The sequence below is a fragment of the Equus caballus genome, chromosome 17 (assembly GCF_041296265.1).
Source record: "Equus caballus isolate H_3958 breed thoroughbred chromosome 17, TB-T2T, whole genome shotgun sequence".
NCBI classification, from domain to species: Eukaryota; Metazoa; Chordata; class Mammalia; order Perissodactyla; family Equidae; genus Equus; species Equus caballus.
Window position 1 is genome coordinate 21,286,588 of NC_091700.1, and position 18,867 is coordinate 21,305,454.

The 18,867-nt window shown below is 38.6% G+C and overlaps 1 protein-coding gene across 2 annotated transcripts in view; it reads left to right on the plus strand.

The window, feature by feature from the left end:
• SGCG (sarcoglycan gamma) overlaps positions 1-18,867 on the plus strand; it is a 149,730-nt gene that overhangs the window by 51,346 nt on the left and 79,517 nt on the right. For both annotated transcript variants that reach the window (XM_014731968.3, XM_001489821.6), the window contains exon 2: positions 4,474-4,668. In XM_014731968.3, the coding sequence (XP_014587454.1) occupies positions 4,474-4,668 (195 nt within the window). The remainder of the gene's footprint in view (positions 1-4,473; positions 4,669-18,867) is intronic.

Sequence of the window (18,867 nt, forward strand, 5' to 3'; positions counted from 1 at the left end):
TGTCATGTGGAGTTAAATGCTAAGGAGAAAAATAAAGCAGGAAGGAGCATAGAGAGATACGCAGTGGTGTAAGAGGAGGGTTATTACTTAATTAAGATGGTCAGGGAGGGCTCTATTGATAAATGATCTTTGAGCAGAGAGACGATGCTGTAAAGAGGGAGCCATGCAGTCATCTGAGAGAAGACCTTCCAGATAGAAGGAATCATAACTACAAAGTCCCTGAGGTGGAATCATGCTTGGAATATACATGAATGAGTAAGACCAGTGTGACTGGAGCAAAAGAAATAAGAGGGAGAGTGACAACAGATAAAGACAGGATGGGCCGTGCAGTCAGGGTATGGGTTTTGGTTTTTACTCTAAATGAAATAGAATGCCATAGGAGGGTTTTATGGAAAGGTGGGACATGATCCAATTGATGTTGTAGAAGGACCCCTCCAGCCTGCATGTTGGAAATTGATGGTAGGAGGTTTCTAGGTGGAAGCAGAGAATAGTTAGGTGTTTGTTGGAATAACGTAGGTGAAAGAGGTTGGTGAGAAACGGTGGGATTCTGGATTCAAGGTAGTACTAACAAGATTTGTTGATGGACTGGATGCGGTATGGAGAAAGAAGAGAATTAAGAACAACTCTCAGATTGTTTACTTGAGCACCTTGCAGGATAAAGTTGCCGTTTAGTGATATGGGAAAAATTTTACAGGGAGCAGGTTGGGGAGATGAGGTCAGTTTTGTTTGGGACATGTGAAGTTTGAGATTCCCAACTGGTATAGGAGTGTGGAGTTCGGGGTGAGTCTGTGCTGGTAACTGGGGAGTCCTCAGCTTAAGGATGCCCCCACAACTAGGGGTAAATACATACAAAAAGGAGGAGTCCAAGAGCTGAGCCTGGGGCAAGGAGATGAGGAGGAAGCAGCAGTCAAATGAGAATGAGAAATAGCAGCCATTGCAATGAGAAGAAAGCCTAGTGGAGTTTCTGGAAACCAAGTGGAAAAAGTGTTTCAAGGAGGAGGCAATGAGTATTTGCCAAGTGCTGGCTCTAGGTCATGTGAATGCACATTTTTTTAGCAACATGAAGGTCATTGGTGAGCTTGCAAGAGCAAGTTCAGTGGAGTGGCACATGTGAAGGCTGTTTGGAGTTGGGTTCTGGAGACACTGGAAGATACAGAATTAGAGAGACAGTGAGTGTAGTCCACTCACTGAAGGAGTTTTGCTGTAAAGGGAAGTGGAGAAATGGGGCCAGGGCTGCAGATGTTTGTGAAGCAGCCTCTGTTGGCGGGGGCACATGGTGATAAAGCACAATCACTGTCCTCAGGGGCCGCGGGCTGGTGGCTCGCCTCTTCTAAGGCTGTTTTTCCAACCGTGTGTAGTTTATCCTCGTCAGTATTCTTTCAATATTTAAAATACTGGAGACTTCATATTTACATATTATTAGTCCTCTTCCCAACAAGTCATTTCTGAACATACTTTAACTTAGACCGCGTATTTAATTTTTATCCACTTAGCCTTCGTCCCATTTGGGATTAGCTCCTCAAACATTCATTTGTTTAAGAGGACTGTTGGATTTAGCCCACAAGTACTAAATCTTTTCTTAATAGATGGAGCATGTTCATAAATCATAGAATGTCTTATTTGATATGTACCTCAGAGGACTTACTCCATCCATCTAGCCCCTTTTCCTAGCAATCATCCCTGGCAGGCAGCTCTGATAACGTTTGTCAATTCAGCAGTTCTTTGTCTCATTCATTCATTCATTCATTCATTCATTTAAGACATTGTTTGCTGATTACTTGTCAGTTGCACTATTTTAGAGACCCAGCAATGACCAAGACTCACGTGGAGTTTACGTTCTAAAGAGGGGGATTCAATAAACAAATGAACAATCATACAAAACAGGCTCCCAGGGCTGAATTAGGGGGGGTTTAGGGCTCCTTTCATAACAAATTGCTATCAGCCCTCCTGTAAGCCACAACAAAATTGTCTAAGTGGATATTAAAGTTCCTCAATTTCATGTAGCTGTCAACAAAAGCTTTCTATGGGAAAAGTACAAAAGCCCCTGAAGATGTCCATGTCCTAATCCCCAGAATTTACATGATAAAAGGGATTTTACAGATGTGATTATGTGAAGGCTCTTGAGATGGGGATTATCCTGGATTACCCAGGTGAGCCCCGTGTAATCACAAGGGTCCTTGTTAGGGGGAAGTGGGAGTGTCAGAGTCAGAGAAGATGTGACAACAGAAATAGAGGTTGGAGCCAAGCAGCCTCTAGAAGCTGGACAAAGAAAGGAACAGATTTTCCCCTAGAACCTCCAGAAGGAATACAGCCCCACCCACACTTTGATTCTTAGCCCCTGAAGACCCATTTTTGGATTTCTGACCTCCAAAACTGTAAGATAATAAATTGTGTTGGATTAAACCACAGAGTTTGTGACAATTTGTTATACCAGCAATAGGAAACTATGTATAGGAATAGAAATATATAGCAGTTGGCAACAACGTGTGTGTATGTGTGTGTGTATACAAACACATTGTTAGAGAACTACTATTTTTGTTGATCTGTAGCAATGCTATAAAATCGTGCTCTTGCTTTAAATTCAGACTCTGGCTACCCTTCCGAATCCACTTGCAGTCTCTTAGCCTATCCTTTACAGAAATTCTGGAACTGCTACAATTATTTCAGGTACTGACAAGCACTTTGAAATAAATATAATACAGTGATGCTATGGAGAGGGACTGGCTGTCCAGAGAAGGCTTCTTTGCGGAGATGATGTGTGCGCTGCTGCTGAAAGCCAAGAACGAGCCAGCCGAGCCTTTCAGGTGGAGAGAATGCCCAGGACAAAGGTCCTGAGGTGAGAGTTAGCTCGGCCTATTAAAAGAGTAGGTGGGGGCATCGTGAGCACAAGACACATGATAGCAGATGAAGTCAAAGAGGTGAGCAAAGGCCCTTCATGCAGGGTCTGGTAGGTGATGGCAGAGTTTGGATACTCTCAGTGTGGGGAAAGCCGTTGGAAGATTTGAGACAATAGAGTGGCAGAAGCTTACTTATGTTTTACACGTTGGCTGCTGGCGGAGACCGTTTCTCAGGAGAGGAAAGAAGGAAAGCGGGCTTTGCAGTAGAGCAGATGAGAGCTGGTGGTGGCTTACGCTCCTGTGGTGGCAATGGCAATGGAGAGGAGGCTGACTGGGGAGGCATGCTGGAGGCAGAGTTGATACCACTTGTTGATGTGGGGCTTGGAGGGAAAGAGAAGATGCAAGGATGACTTCTAAGACTGACTGGAGCAACCGGGTAGACGGCAGCCGACTTTCTAATATGAGGAAGACCAAAGGAAGCTCAGAGAAATGAGTAAATAGATAATGCCGTTATGAAATCACTAAGTGTTTAGGTTTTGAATAATGCACATTGTCAGTCCTGAGTGTTTGAAAATACCATGTGATGAGTAGCTCAGTTTTATATAATCAGTTAGAACACGGGGAAATGGCTATTGTTAAGTTGGAAAGAGATTTAAAGAATTATTTTAGACCATGATTTATTTTAAATAAGGATACTGCCAAACCATTCCTAAAAATAAATGAATAATCATTGCATTAAAAAAACTCAGAGAATATTTTATATTCTGATTCATCGTTTTGCTACATTTGCAATTAGAAAAGTCTTCATAATCTCTGATCTTAATTTTATAAATTAAAACTACATTTTTTTCTGTGTATAAAGGGGAAAATGAATAATTTTTAAAAATCTCTTCACAGAGTTGAAATTGTTACTAAAAACTCCTAGTCTAATTTATATAAAACAATGAATATTTGTAAACATTTGCATACACACGCATATTCTGATCTTTCTTGAAGTAGGTCAATCCTTGGGAACTTTGTTAAAGGCAAAAGTTAGTGTGGTAGGTATCTTATAAAGAGACTTTTTAATTCTGACTAATTTAGTAGCTGAAGAAAGATATAACTTAATCATTTGACATAAAATTGAATAATTGAATTCTATTTTTTAAAAGCTATATAGGTACCAGCTTGATTTTCCTCCCACTGAAGCTTTTAAGAACTTTATAATGAGATTATTTTAGTTTGATGCTTCAATTTCAAGTTTAACCCTGCAGAATTTTGAAAGCCGTGTATGTATTGAATTTATTTATTAAAATCTAAAAATGTGGTCACTGGATTTCAAATAGATTTGTCATACCTAAAATATTTTCAATGACAGATTACACATCACTCTGTGGTGGAAACACAGTGACATGTTTCAGAGTAATATTTGTTTTTTTAAAAGTCATTAATTTTGCAAGTTTGGGGGGGTAAAAAGTATTTATTTTGTTGGACTCATAGCAAATCAGTATTGTCAAACAAGTTCTCTCTCTCTTTCTGTCTGTCTTTCTGTCCCTCCCTCCCTCTCTCCTTCTCTCTCTTTGACCTTGTCTCCCCCTTATTCTCTCCCTCTCCCCACCTCCCCCGATTCCCCGCCCCTCCCGGCCCCCCATGGCAGATGGTGTGTGAGCAGTACACTACGACCACAGAAGGCACCCACATAGAGAGGCCAGAGAACCAGAGTGTCTACAAAATTGGCATTTATGGCTGGAGAAAGCGCTGCCTCTACTTATTTGTTCTGCTTTTACTCATCATCCTCCTTGTGAATTTTGCTCTTACAATTTGGATTCTTAAAGTGATGTGGTTTTCCCCAGTAAGTATTTTCTTTTCCTGATAAGCATGTTGTCGTTTGGTTTGCTGTATCACTTCATCCATATTGTATTGGTAGAGCTTCTTTTAATGTAATTACTGTTTGTTTCCTGTCTGGATCAGAATTTTCAGTAGCAAAATATTCATATAACATTTACTTCTTAAAAAATTTCACTGTGAACTATAGTGTTGGGTTTTTTGTTTGCTTTTATTGTGATTTTTTTCATGTCAGGATCTCTACATGGTGGGAAAATTGTAATAATCTTGAGTTTGCCGTTGATTGAGTCAAGATTGCTTAATGATTACTTAATTCATTAATTTGTAAAATTTTACAAATCATGTTTTCCTAATCTCATTAATTCATAAATGTTACTATTCAGATGCTACTTTCTCATTTTTTTAAAAACTCCATTCTGATATACAGTAAATTCCTGTCCACATTTCAGCATTTAACAGCAGATTTAGTGAATGAAGCACCAGTCGTCCTAAGGAACTCATATTCTGTTTTAAACATCCTCATGTTTTCAAGACCGCTGGGTAATTTTAAACGCTCTGATAATATTCTCTGTACTTTTTGAAAAAATACTCATTTAATATAGAAAGTCTTAATTTTGCAAGATAGGCACAGTAAGAAAAAAATGTTGCAGCAGAAGGTGCAAGTGGGTGATCCACTCCCTTCTGGCATCTGGAAGGTGCGACCTAGGCGCCGGCTCTTTCAGGAGCAGCAGCCTAGCATTCAGTCTGACATGCCTCCCATTAATTAGCGTCCTTCACTTTCTACGCAATTACTTCGATCCTGCCATAGTTCTATGCCCAGTAGACACATTGTTTCTTTTGTTGCATAATAAATAAATATTTATATTTTCACGTAGGCAGAGAGATAAAATACCAATCCAATCAAAATATAGCTGGAAGTGTGTTGTTTAGTATAGTTAATATAAATGTATTTAATGTAGTAAATATAAATTATTATTATAAATTATAAATAAATAGATAAATAGATTTAAATTAGCCAAGTTTTAGTTGTGATTTCTTGGTAAAAATTTACAAAGACAGTATTTTTACAGTATCGCAATACTGTTTAGTTCCATTGGACAGTTTCACTTTATACAAGTCACACAACATGTGGCACATGTGTTTTGTGCAGCATCTACAGATTTAAGATATTTTATTTTAACATTTTTTGGAGACTGAATCAAGGTTGAAGTCCTCAAATTCTGAACTCTGGAGTGTCAGGCTCGCCTCTGACTGGAGGACCCTGCGTCAGAGCAGTGAGCGCCTCAGTTACGCAGGATGCCGAGAGAGAAGATGTACCTGGACGGAGACCCGTAGAAGGGCCTGAGGCAAGGGGAAGCCATTGCGCGGCCCCGCAGTGCTTGGACAACCAGCCTTTGATGGTTCCTTGCACCAGTGACTGTGTGCTGTCACTCACCTTGTGATCCTGGCACATGGTCGGCACTCAGTAAATAGCTCCTGAGTGAATAAAGATGCACGTTTTATTAGAAATATGTGTGAATTAATTTTGTAAACTGTATGTGAATGTAAAGGGACAGTATATTTACTTTGTGCTATCTTACATTGTGGCATTTAAAATCACTTTTAGGCATTATATATTTTGATTAAATTAAATTGTGCCAGCAGCTGAGTCCACTTCACCACCTTAGGATAGCCAATCACGAGACCAGCAGACTTTCTCCCCATCGCTGCAGCTTTTCATTGCCCACTCTTTCTAGGGAGATGCGGTTAGTGAGCACCATATTTTCTTCAACATCAGGAACCTGTTGCTAATTGGTAGTGAATATTCAGGGTTCTTTAGTGCTGCCCTTCAACAAAATACTGCCGACCAACACTAATCTTTATGAGATCAAAAGGCAAGATACACAAAGTCATTAGCCCACCGAAAGGGCCAGGCCTTAATCAAAAGATGGTAGGTAGACTTTGAGTCATTATTCTCAAAGTGGGATGACAAAATGATGTAATCCTCATATGTGTGTGAGCGTGATTCCTCGTTTTGGTAACTATTCCGTATCTTATGAAGCTGTGAACTGTAAATTAATTAATGCTTTAATTTTTTACTAGTTTGAAAGATCGCTCTATATAAAATTTAATTTTCCTTTTTATTCTATTCATGTATGAACCAACGTCCTTTCTTGAATACATACATACCAAGGAAGTACATGACAATAAAAACCCTTCAAGAGATTTGGCTCTGAAATGGTAAAGTCAGATGGGGATTTCAGCATTTGCAGAGCTGTAGTCTTGACCGTGTGACAGCTAGTATGTAATTCTCTACCTAACTTCAGTATAATGACCTCCCTGTCACCCACACGGTCAGTCATTAGTCAGGGTGGAATGGAAACCATAATTTCCCAGATTAGCAAAGTTTAGCAAAGCTTTCTCTGCTGAGATCCCCAAAAGTATAGCAATGGCATGTTTACTATTTTATATATACTATCATTTCAATCCACTTCTTCACCTCATCATTCTTTAATATTTCACTGTAGAAAACACTGAAGCTAACTACAGTAGTATATATTTTAAAGTGCCAAGATCAAATTACAGGGAAAAGCAACTAAAACATGACAAAATAAAAACATAAGGGCGCCAAAGAATATTGAGACTTCAAACAGATAAAAGAATAAGAGACAAGAGTTAAATGTTAACAAGAGAACTAATCTGAGCTCAAATGAAACTGAGTCTTAACCAGGTTTTACACACCCGGCACGAGTTACGGAGACCCCAAGTCACGAGTATCTCACAAATCCAGTTCCAATCTAAGAACTGAACCTTCATGCAAGAGAATTTTACGTGATTTCTATAAATGATGTCTGTTCAATATAAAGTAATGTTTAGGAAATTGTAATAATTGATGGTAAGCATAAAGGTTCTAGAATATTCCATGTTAGCCGTCATAATAGATAAATCAGTTAGGAAAATGCATATTAAAAGAAATCAGGGCAATAAAGTGACCAATTACATTTTTTCTCATTATATTTTCCCTCCATAAAACTAATATCCAATATTAGTTTTAGTTACAGTGCTCATGGGTTAGAATGATATCCATGAGTCTTATCTGTAAATATGTTAAAGTAAGATATCTTTAATTTTTAATGACCTAGGTAGATTTTTTAAAAACCTTTATAGTTATCAGTAGTTGCTTACATACAAAATATCTGGGTGCATTTAATGAATGTAACTTTAGCAAAGTAAGATTAATGATTCTGAGCTAACTACATTAACCCTGGAAGTTAAATTTCTTTGGAACTTTTATTTGGGGAAAAAAGGATGTAAATAATCAAAGCAGAATTGTAACACTGAATATTAGAATGAAGTTTATAGTTCTCCTGTAAAATATTATAGTTCTCCTGTAAAAGTTGATAAATTTTGTTTGTTTCATTTACTGTGCTAATAGGTAATGTTGCTCCTTTTAGGAGGTCAAAAACCCTGAGCAGAATTATCCTTAACAAGGAGTTATAATTAATTCATTTTGAAAACCAGCAACTAGAAATCTTCCTTTAAGGACTTTCCCATTAAGAATCTGTCATTTAGGGGCTGGCCCCGTGGCCGAGTGGTTAAGTTTGCGCGCTCCGCTGCAGGCGGCCCAGTGTTTCGTTGGTTCGGATCCTGGGCGCGGACATGGCACTGCTCATCAAACCACGCTAAGGCAGCGTCCCACATGCCACAACTAGAAGGACCCACAACGAAGAATATACAACTATGTACCGGGGGGCTTTGGGGAGAAAAAGGAAAAAAATTTTAAAAAATTAAAAAAAAAAAAAAAAAAAGAATCTCTCATTTAGCAAGAAAGTAAAGCCCTAGTGGATGCCCCTGTGGGTGTTTCCTTAGATAAATGTTTCATGTTAAGCAGCCGGTGATCACTCATGGGGAGGTGGGGAAGATGGCATTAGACAGCGTCTAAATGACTTGTTTCAGCCCTGTGATTATATAATCATCTGAAGAGGATTTCAGAAACTCAGTCAGAATAAAATGCGGATATACAAATGACTGTGGGCTCTTTGAATGCACAATGGTCGTGTAAGGTCATTAAAATATCACCTTTGTACTCATATTTTCTAAAATCTCGCTTGTTAGCTAGTACATTTTATGAACTCTCAAAATCTGAAGAAAATCTGTTTGTGCTAACTACATAGGAAAACTTGAATACATTGTTTATCTCAATGACCTTTATTTTCTTCATTCCTAAAATATTTGATTGATACCAGATGAGACGCAAGTCCTTCCTGATGTAAAATGTGATCATTTTGTCTAATATGCTTTACTCATGGATTTTAGATGAGTATTATTGTCTTATTTGGGAGAATCAAGATTCATAATTTTGCTTTTGTTGCTTTGGTTAAGTGTGAATGTAGTATATTGTGCACTATCTCCACGGTAACCTGAACTGTATTATGAAAACTTAATTTGGTGATAATCATTAAAATGCTTTTATATTGTTAAATATCTTTATTTTCACTTTTTAAAACTCTACCTGGTTTATGCTTTGGTGGCAGAACTCTAAGAAGGCCCGTGACTTGCACTCTTGGTGTTACATCCTGTGTAACCCCATCCCCTTGAGTGTGGGCAGGACCTGGGGTTTGCTTCTAACCGACAGAATAAGGCAAAAGTCATGGGACTAGGTTACATTATATGGCAAGGGTGAAGGGATTTTGCAGGTGTAATTAAGGTTCCAAATCAGTTGATTTCAAGTTAATCCAAAGGGAGATTATCCTGGGTGAGCCTGACTTAGTTAAATAACCTTGAAAGAGAGACTGAGCCCTTTTGCCAGAGAGAGATCTCCGCTGGCCTTGAAGGCATAAGCCGTCATGGTCTGAGTCCGTGAGGGGACCACACAGCAAAGAACTGGGGACAGCCACTAGGAGCTCAGAATGGCCCCCGGCTGACAGCCACCAAGACAATGGAGACCTCGCTCCTGCTCGCAGGGAACTGAATTCTATCGACAACCACACAAGCTTGGAAGAGAACCGTAAACCTCCAGAAAGGAACCCAACCAGGCTGACACCTCAGCTGCGTCCATGAGAGACTCCTGACCCACGGAAACTGTGAGATAAGAAATAAATGCATGTTGTTTTGAGCTGCTATGTTTGTGATAATTTGTTACATAGCAATAGAAAACTAATACAGTGTTACTCCGTTATGCAAAGAAGTGTTTAATTTCTCTTTTCCTGGATGTTGACAAATGAAAAGAAAACAAACAGAAAAACTTTATAAGTAATGTAATCCCATTAGTAAACTTCCTGATGGACCTATATTCTTAGCCATTGATTACTAGAGAACTATTTAATTTTTTAATCTTTATGTTGCTGAATGTTGATACATTTTAAATAACTGAGAAAGCAGCAAAAAGATAATATTTTAGCCTAATCTAATAATATATTTTAACCATTTACTACTTGGGGAATTACTCATTTATCAAGTAAATTATTTCCTTTTGAAAATATTTTTATTATGTGTGCTTGTTTTTTTACTTCAAGAGCAAAAATGTTCTTGGATGCATTATTTAGTAGATAGATAATTTCATCATAATTGAGAAAATCACTGAATATATATGTTGGTGTACTATTTATTATCATGAAAAAAGTCTATATTTAAAAGGCACTGTTCATTTGATTTTAATAACTCATAACAATATGTACATAGATTGCACAATCCATTCACACCCATTAACTCAGTTTATCCTAATAATTATCCTATGAGCTTGAGTTTTAGAGACCGCAGCATTATATGTATATTGTTTGCTGATTTCCATGATAGGCGTATTAACAGATGCCAGGATCCGTGAGACTCAGGAGCACCTAAGTCAGGTCTTCAGAGCTCTCCCACACCCATACGCAAGGTGGCACCATGAAAGCAGTACACGGATTTAGTATCCTTGCACATGTCCAGAAAACTCCTACTGGGGTTTTATGGGACCCAACAAATACTACTTTTTTCCCACCCAAATTCAGAACCAACCGAAAGGGAGAAAAAGGAGTCAGGTGGGTGGAGCTCAGAATAACATCTGTATCACTGATAAAGTCTGATCGGCAGCTGGGGTTTGGATCTGGCCCAATGTCTTGCACCTCAGAATTAGAGAGGTCACCCAGCAAGTGACAGGCAGCATGGGGAAACTTCAGACACCCACTATGGGGGTCAGGGACCCGACCACCTTGCCACACGTCCCGGTGGGCCTTGCTATACCAACAGCAGAATGGAAATCTGGAGGCAAGTAGATGCCCAGGGAAGGAAGGGCTGAGTTGACAGTCTGGTGCTTTTGCTAACTCACCAGCCATGCAAGTGGCTTCTCATGCTCTGGGGCGGAGAGGGGCCGCAGTGTTTCTCTCATGGAAGGTCCCTCCTGCGTCCCTCGCGTCAGGGATCTAACGATTTTTCAGAATGCCAAAGAGAGGAAATCAGTCAGGATATGTCAGAAATTGGGGAGCCAGAAATGTGGAGGACGGGGTCCCACCTGGCCACCGTAGGGACCGACTGATCAGTGATCCTGGTTATACTAGCCTGCCACCTCCAGCTGTTTAAAAGGTGTCTGTAGGAATTGAGAAGAGGAAATGCCTCCAGTGTATGTATTCAGTCTTACTTATTGCTGAAAATTGGTGAGTGGATTCCCTTCCTATTACACTAAAAACCACAGTAGCTCTTTCAATTCTGTATGGTTCTCTCTTAACTCAGTGTTTTTGCATACTGTATTCCCTCTGCCTACAACAGCCCCTCAGATGCACTCCCTCCCCCCCCACCCCCGCCATGCTACACACACACACACACACACACACACACACACACACACACACTAGAATCTTGGCTCAAAATGACACTTTCATACAGAGGTATTCCTGGACCACTCCCATCCGCAGTCTAAGACAGGCTCCTCATCTTATTCTCTTTCCCAGGACTCTGGCTTATTTTCCTCATCATAGCATGCATCAAAATTTTTGTTTATATGTTTCTCTGTGGTGGTTTAATGTCTGCTCGCCCATTAGGATCGTGTCAATTGAACCTGGTAGACCCAGTCTCTAGCATAAAATCAATACTCTCTGAATATCTCTTGAATAAATAGTGATTGAATCAGTGAATGAGAGCATTTTCCTTATCTTATCTCCTTTAATTAACTTGCTGTTACATGTTTGTAGCAAATGAATACAGAAGGAGGCAACCCAGAAAAAGCAAAGGAGGTTAAGGAATAGCAGAATAATCTAGTCCCTAAATGAAGGCTAGAAAGGATGCTAGACATGAGGGGACGAGAAGAGTGGTTCTCACTTCCACAAGCTGGGAAGGTTATTAGAAATGGATGTTGCTAAGCCACTTCCAAAGACATGCTGGTTAGTTGAGTCTGGGGAGGGGTGCAAGGTTCTTTCTGGGTTGCAGAGCAGGTTCAGAGACATAATGCCCTAGGGTCATGTGAGGTTTAAATTACATTCAGGAGAGACAGTGTTACTTACATGGAGCTGTTTATCCAGATTTCACATTGTTTCCTCTATTATATCATTCTGAATGTTTAATGCGGACAGGGCTGACATGGGGTGTAATATAGAAGCATTCGATTCTTTAACAGGTAAAATGAAATTAGAAGGAGGAATATGCCTGAATGAGATAATACCAAATAAGACGTTGAAACTTTCTCTAAAGAGCAGTGCACTCATGACCCATACACTGGCAGTACTGGTCTTACTAGCAGATATGCTGAACAGGATTACATTTTATACAACGGAATTAATTCACAAAGAAAAGGTCACATGTATACTACTGAAATTGAAATTATTTTTCTCTGTATCAGTCGTTGCTCGGTTATTGAAGAGATCAAATTTAGCCAAAGCAAAAATTACTTCTACTAAAATACTTCCTGGTAGAATGTTCAAAATTTAACAAATAAATAGGAATTTTATCAGACTGGACAGAGATCTTATTTTAAAATATCCGGGAGTTAAATGAAGAAGAAGGTCTATCGTATTTGGGATGCAATCGTATATTTTAAGACGCCTCTGCTCGGCGACATACCTTGCTTCCCTGAAAGGCTGCGAGGCGGCGGGCAGCGCGGGCGCCCCTGTCTGCTCGCAGTCCTGGTGTGCCCCGCGCCCTCGGGCTCTGTCGCGCACGTTTCCTTAGCAGGGGCGGTGTGTTGTCAGCTGGAGGCAGGCCTCTAACGAAATCAGTTGTGACCCCAAAAGCACACAGTCTCTGCCCACAGGAAAGCACCACCGTGTAAGAATGAAGGCGAGGGAGCTGTATCCGGCCCATTGATTGGGAAAGGGTTTCTCACGTCTTCCCTGTTCCCTGCCTGTCATGCTTGACGCCTCCGCTGGGCAATGCTTTGCCATGGGTCCTCGGACTGCCTTTGCAGAGATGCTGCTGGCGGCGGAGGCCGCTGGGTGCAGGACCGAGCCGGCCGGCCTCCCAGGGCCTGGACACACGGCCTCACGCTCACACGTGCGTGCTGATGCCTCAAACTGCCTGTCTCTCCTGCCTGTTCTTTTTTCAAACTAATGAAAACTATGATTAAAAGAAAAATATGACACTGTGGCATTTTTAACCAGCACCTTGGTATTTTTTCAAATTATATCTTTCTAAAAAGAATGCTATCAGTGCTTTCCAGTCTGAAAACCGAATTGAAATGTTTGATTTATATGTTAGTCAGGACAGAGTGAGATGGACCCGGAGATCTCAGACAACATGAACACGTGCTAACTTATTGCCGTTTACTTTCTAAGAAGACAAGATGTTAGTAAGTCTGAGTTAGAGAAGGAAGAGAAACCTCGAGCTATTCCAAGTCTGGAGGAACTTCATTAGCCCTCCTATCCGTGATACAAACCCTATTAGTCCTGGTGTCTAGACACACAAAGAGCACTGTAGTTTTAATTTTTATCTCAAGAATGTTCCGTCAGTTTTCCTTTTTATTATAATTTTTCTATGAGTGATGGAAGGGGATTTTAACCGTTAGGAAAACTGACAAGGCAAACACACCCAGGGCCGCCCGAGCAGCAGGCTCTTGCTGTGGGGAGTGACGTTCACCGGCTTGAACTAGAAATTGATTCACGTGCCGTCAGGTGGAACAGTATTATCACAAAATAAATGTGCTCCAGATGTAAATTTATTCACTTGCTTCCCTTTTCCACTAGTAATATAAAACTGATCATTTCTTTCAGTAACACAATTTTTTTCTCACAAATGCTAATGAAGATGTCTTACAACTATAAACCAATCTAGTCTCATTTACTTGTTTAAATTTTATTTATTTAAACAGAAACTCTACTTTAGAGATTCTGTAAGAGAGTGGAAAGAACGTTAGCTTAGGAGTCAGGCTAAGAATCTTGGTTTTAATTAGGGTTATGTTTGAACCATGATTTTCTGATGGTGCACACACACAAACGAGTACTGTTTGTGATTATTTATGTTAATTAGATGCTCAGTTTAAACTTGGCGCAAAATTATGAAATCCTTTGGCCAAAGTTGTTGTTTACTTTATTCTATTTTCAGTGTAAAATGAAAGCACCCATCATCCCTTTAAACTTCTCATTGTAAAAACAATCTGGAAAGTCACACTCGGACGAAAGTCATCACTCCACTGCTGAAATACGGGTCTCTGCATGGATGGTTTAGTAGATGTTAGTATAATGAGCAGGGAGTTAAAACCATAACTAAACAAAATGCGTTTTGTCACCAGTGACCATTGCTATATAGCCTTAAGATCTAAACTGTATACGACTGTCAAATGTGGAAGTCAGATCAATTTCAGCTATTCTATCTGCACAAAATGTGAGTTTTTCTGTGCAGAATTTCAAACGTGACCACACTTAAAAAAATGAGATGCACAGAAGGAAGTTATTTATATACCTTGTCTTAACAATGAAGCATATTCGAATTTTGAACATGTCCCTCCAGAGTAATCTTTCTATGGCAAAGTTCATCCTTGCCATTCCACTAAATAATCTCAAACTCTTTAAGGGTGGCCTTAAGTCTTGCCTGTCCATCTTGGCCCAGTTCAAGTGCTACCCCCTCCGACGTGCTTTCTCCAATCTCTCCAACATGCTTTAATCAGACCCTGTTCTGGACTCTTGCAGCTGTCTATTCGACTAGTGTATCTTTTTGTGTCAGAGAAACCTCTTAAGGGCACACTAGAGCTTTGTATTTTTTGGAATCTCCAGCCACATCCCAGTGCCTTGCACATAATTAGGTACCCAATAAGTACTTTATGGTCCTAAAAAATGAGAAGAAATGAAAGAGGAATTCACACATGTGTGTATGAAATTAGAAATGACCAAAAAGGAATGGTGCAAATTTAGTACTGGGTTGATACCACAGAATTACTGTAGGATTTGCACATAGGTTGATGGACCCAAGATTACTATCAAACATTCATCAATCTATTATGCTGTTCACAGAATCTGATACTTAACCATGACATTCCCTCACAAATTCTCTATTTTTCTTTTTGCAAATGCACTTGAATAAATTCTATGTCCTTAAAGTTGCTGCTTTCCAGAATTTTCTGAGATGTGCAGTTGTTGTCTAGCATTGACTTTTCTTTGTATCCAAATATCCAGGTGAGTGATAGCAAAAGCGTCACTCTCTAGTACGGTTCGCAGTTGTTAGTTGTAAAACAGTGTGGAGTAATCAATTCAGTGTAGACTACTCCAGCTGGTCAACTTGATGCTCTTACTTTAATCCCCAAATGCATTCTTCTTGAATCATCTGGTCGGGGTGTCACCACACTCAGAAATATATTAAGAAGCATTCAAATACTCTGTAAATTTGGTTTTGATTCCTGGGTTGCAGAAAATGATGATGAGGATGATGATAATGATGATAATCTCTGTGTAATGCCTTAGAATGTACAAATAAAGCATTATGAATATGTGGGTATATAACATGCTCGTTATAATGCCGCCTTTTCCAAATAGGAAATTAAGGGACTACCATTCAGAATATTTTATGATATGAGGAGGAGTTTTAACTTGATTTCTCTCCCCAAATAGCCAGTTTTATGAACACCATTTATTGAATAACCCTATGGTTTTTAAAATTTTTATTAATTTCATTTTTCGTGAATTTTGCATACTTTTTTCGGAAAACAAAAAGACATGAGAAAGAACAAGAAATTACCCCTAAAATAACTATCCAGACATAAGTCTGTATCACTTTTACTGCATATCCTTCTAATTGAATAATTCTATGTTTCCCACTGGTTACTATGCTTCCTTTATCATATTAGGAGCCCTCTGAATAGAAGCTTTTCCAGAGCTGTATGGTTTATCTACCTGTTTCTCACTTCTTTTGACAGTGTTTTAGAACCCAATTCCAATTATAATAAATTTATTATTTTCATATCATGGAAAGGCAAGTCATTGCTCATTTCTTTTAACTTTTTAAGTGTTCTTAGCACTATGGCCTGATTATTCTTCTTGTCTTTGCAAACAGTCTATTATGAAGAATTTCAAGCATATTTGGAAAATACACAATTCTTCATGAAGTTGTGTGTCGTCTTTAGAAGGTGCCATGGTCATTTTTTCTGATTTTTTTCAGCTGCATTATCTGTGCTGCTAAGTGAACACTCCATCGAGTCATTCTTGAGTCTTTTCTGTCCCTTGATTCTTTTCCTGTGTCCCAAACTGCTCTTCCCCTGGGGTGGCTTCTCTCCTCTTTCCTCCCCTGGGTGCTTCTGTTAGCTCTACTTCACAAGATAGAAAAGAAGCCTGTCTATATTTACTATTTTTTCTAGAACCTAGTATACTGTTACCACATAATAGACACCACTCAGTAAATATAGGGTACTTTATTTGAATTGTCAGAAATTAAATAATTTTCCAAGATCGTGGAGCCAGAAAATGAGAATTAGGATTTGCATCCATTCCATTTGATTTGAAATTAATCCTTTTTCCACCCAGCCACACTATGTGGGATATCGTAAATGGTGGTAGTAAAAAGAAATAGTTGCCTATTATACTTCCCTACTATGATAAAGAATATTTACCACAAACTGGCAGCCAAAAACATATTTAATACTGAAAACCTAGAGGCATTCCCTTTGAAGCCAAGAACAAGAAAACCATGTCCAATATCACTACTGTATTTTAGCATTTTTCTGAAAGTTGGACAAATGCAACAAGACAATTTGGCAACAAGACAGTTTATTAAATAAAGGATAGAAATAGCTAAGTAGCAGATGATTTGAGAAAAAGAATACTTGAAAATAATTATAGTGTTGTCTTAGAAAATTCAGGAGAATTAAATGAAAAACTACAAAACAAATAAGAAAGTTTACAATACGTTGAGTTACAAAATGAGATACAAAAAGCAGTGTTCACTACACACTCATATTCTAGTCCAAACTAGTTAGAAAATGTATTGAAAGAAAAACACTTCATATTGCAATAAATACATAAATTCCTGAGAATTCTCAATTTGACAAAATATACTTTGCTCGCAGTCCTAAAAGGAATCCTGAATAAAAAAGTTTATAAAGCTAGATGAAAAGACTTAATATCATCTTTATTAATAGCAAAGAGTATGGAGAGAAAACTTGCCCTAGCAAATATCAAAACATTCTATAAAGCTAGAATAATCCACACTATATGGCACATAAACACCAAATAGACCAATAGACCATAAAGAGATTTCAGAAACAGCTAGTGAGAATATAATCTGGTTAATTCAGTACAGTTATAACTTGTTCACTTTTCTGAAGATGTTATACTTAATTTAAATATTTTAAAAATCAATTAAGGGGCCAGCCCCATGGCCGAGTAGTTAAGATCACGTGGTCCCAGGGTTTCACCTGTTCAGATCCTGGGCACGGACCTAGCACCACGCATCAGGCCATGCTGAGGTGGCGTCCCACAGAGCAGAACTAGAAGAACCTACAACTAGAATATACAACTATGTACTCGGGGACTTTGGGGAGAAGAAAAAAAAAGATTGGCAACAGATGTTCGCTCAGGCCAATCTTAAAAATAAATAAATAAGGGGCTGGCCCCATGGCCGAGTGGTTAAGTTCGCGCGCTCCGCTGCAGGCGGCCCAGTGTTTCGTTAGTTCGAATCCTGGGCGCGGACATGGCACTGCTCGTCAGACCACGCTGAGGCAGCGTCCCACATGCCACAACTAGAGGAACCCACAATGAAGAATACACAACTATGTACCGGGGGGCTTTGGGGAGAAAAAGGAAAAAATAAAATCTTTAAAATAAATAAATAAATAAATAAATAAAGTGAATTAAAACATTGAAAATTATCTAACTTTTTTAAATTAATAATTATAAATATAAATACATTATTAAATTGATCAATTAAAATTTGGTTGTTGGGAAAGAGTAGTAAACTCAAATATATCCTATTAATTTAAAAATCATTATCAGACTAAGCAATATTTCGTCATACACTAGGATAACTCTGCTGATTAAACAAAGATTGGACATGTCATACTTATTGGTGTTTACTTCCTCTCATGGAAGGTATTGTGCTGCCTTTATTGTACAAATATGCCAATACTTTTGAATGATGGTTACTGAGGGAGGGGAACATTATGTTGTTGAAACAGTACATCAGTTTGAGTCTAGAGAAAACTCAAGAAAATTATTCTGCTTTTACTTATTGCAAATTCTGCAGTAGGAAAATTATGAGCCAAAATAATAGGTATATCATAATATTGCCAGAGTATTTGTATATTGTGTATTTTCACTTATAGGTTTTTATTAGATGGTATTTTGGATCATTCCTAGGATTATTTTTAATGTCTGAACAGAACTATTCATTTGTATCAGAAAGCAAATTTTCTATCAATGAGTTATTTTCAGAGGATTTTGTTTGTTTATAACTGTAGTCATATTAAAGACATTTTTCTTCTAGGAGAAAATATATTTTTAACTTTTTCTGAAAGTCAATTAGAAGATATAATTCAGTTGCAATTAAATTTGCCTCTACAGCAAAATGCTGGGAAATATAATTTCATTAAGTGAAGTATACACAGAACTGGCTTCCATACATATTTCTATAGTCTCTCAAATTCCTGCTCTTCACAATTTAGATGATCAGCTCAATCACTCTTTATGCTTTCATATGCTGGACCAAAATGAAAATTCATTATCTAATCTTCCACATGATTCAGGAGAAACAAAGATCAAAATCTCGCAAGATGTAAAAATTGTTATGGAAATAGAATTGAGAAGTGAGTCTCTTTGTGGGTATTTGAAAATGGGTAAGA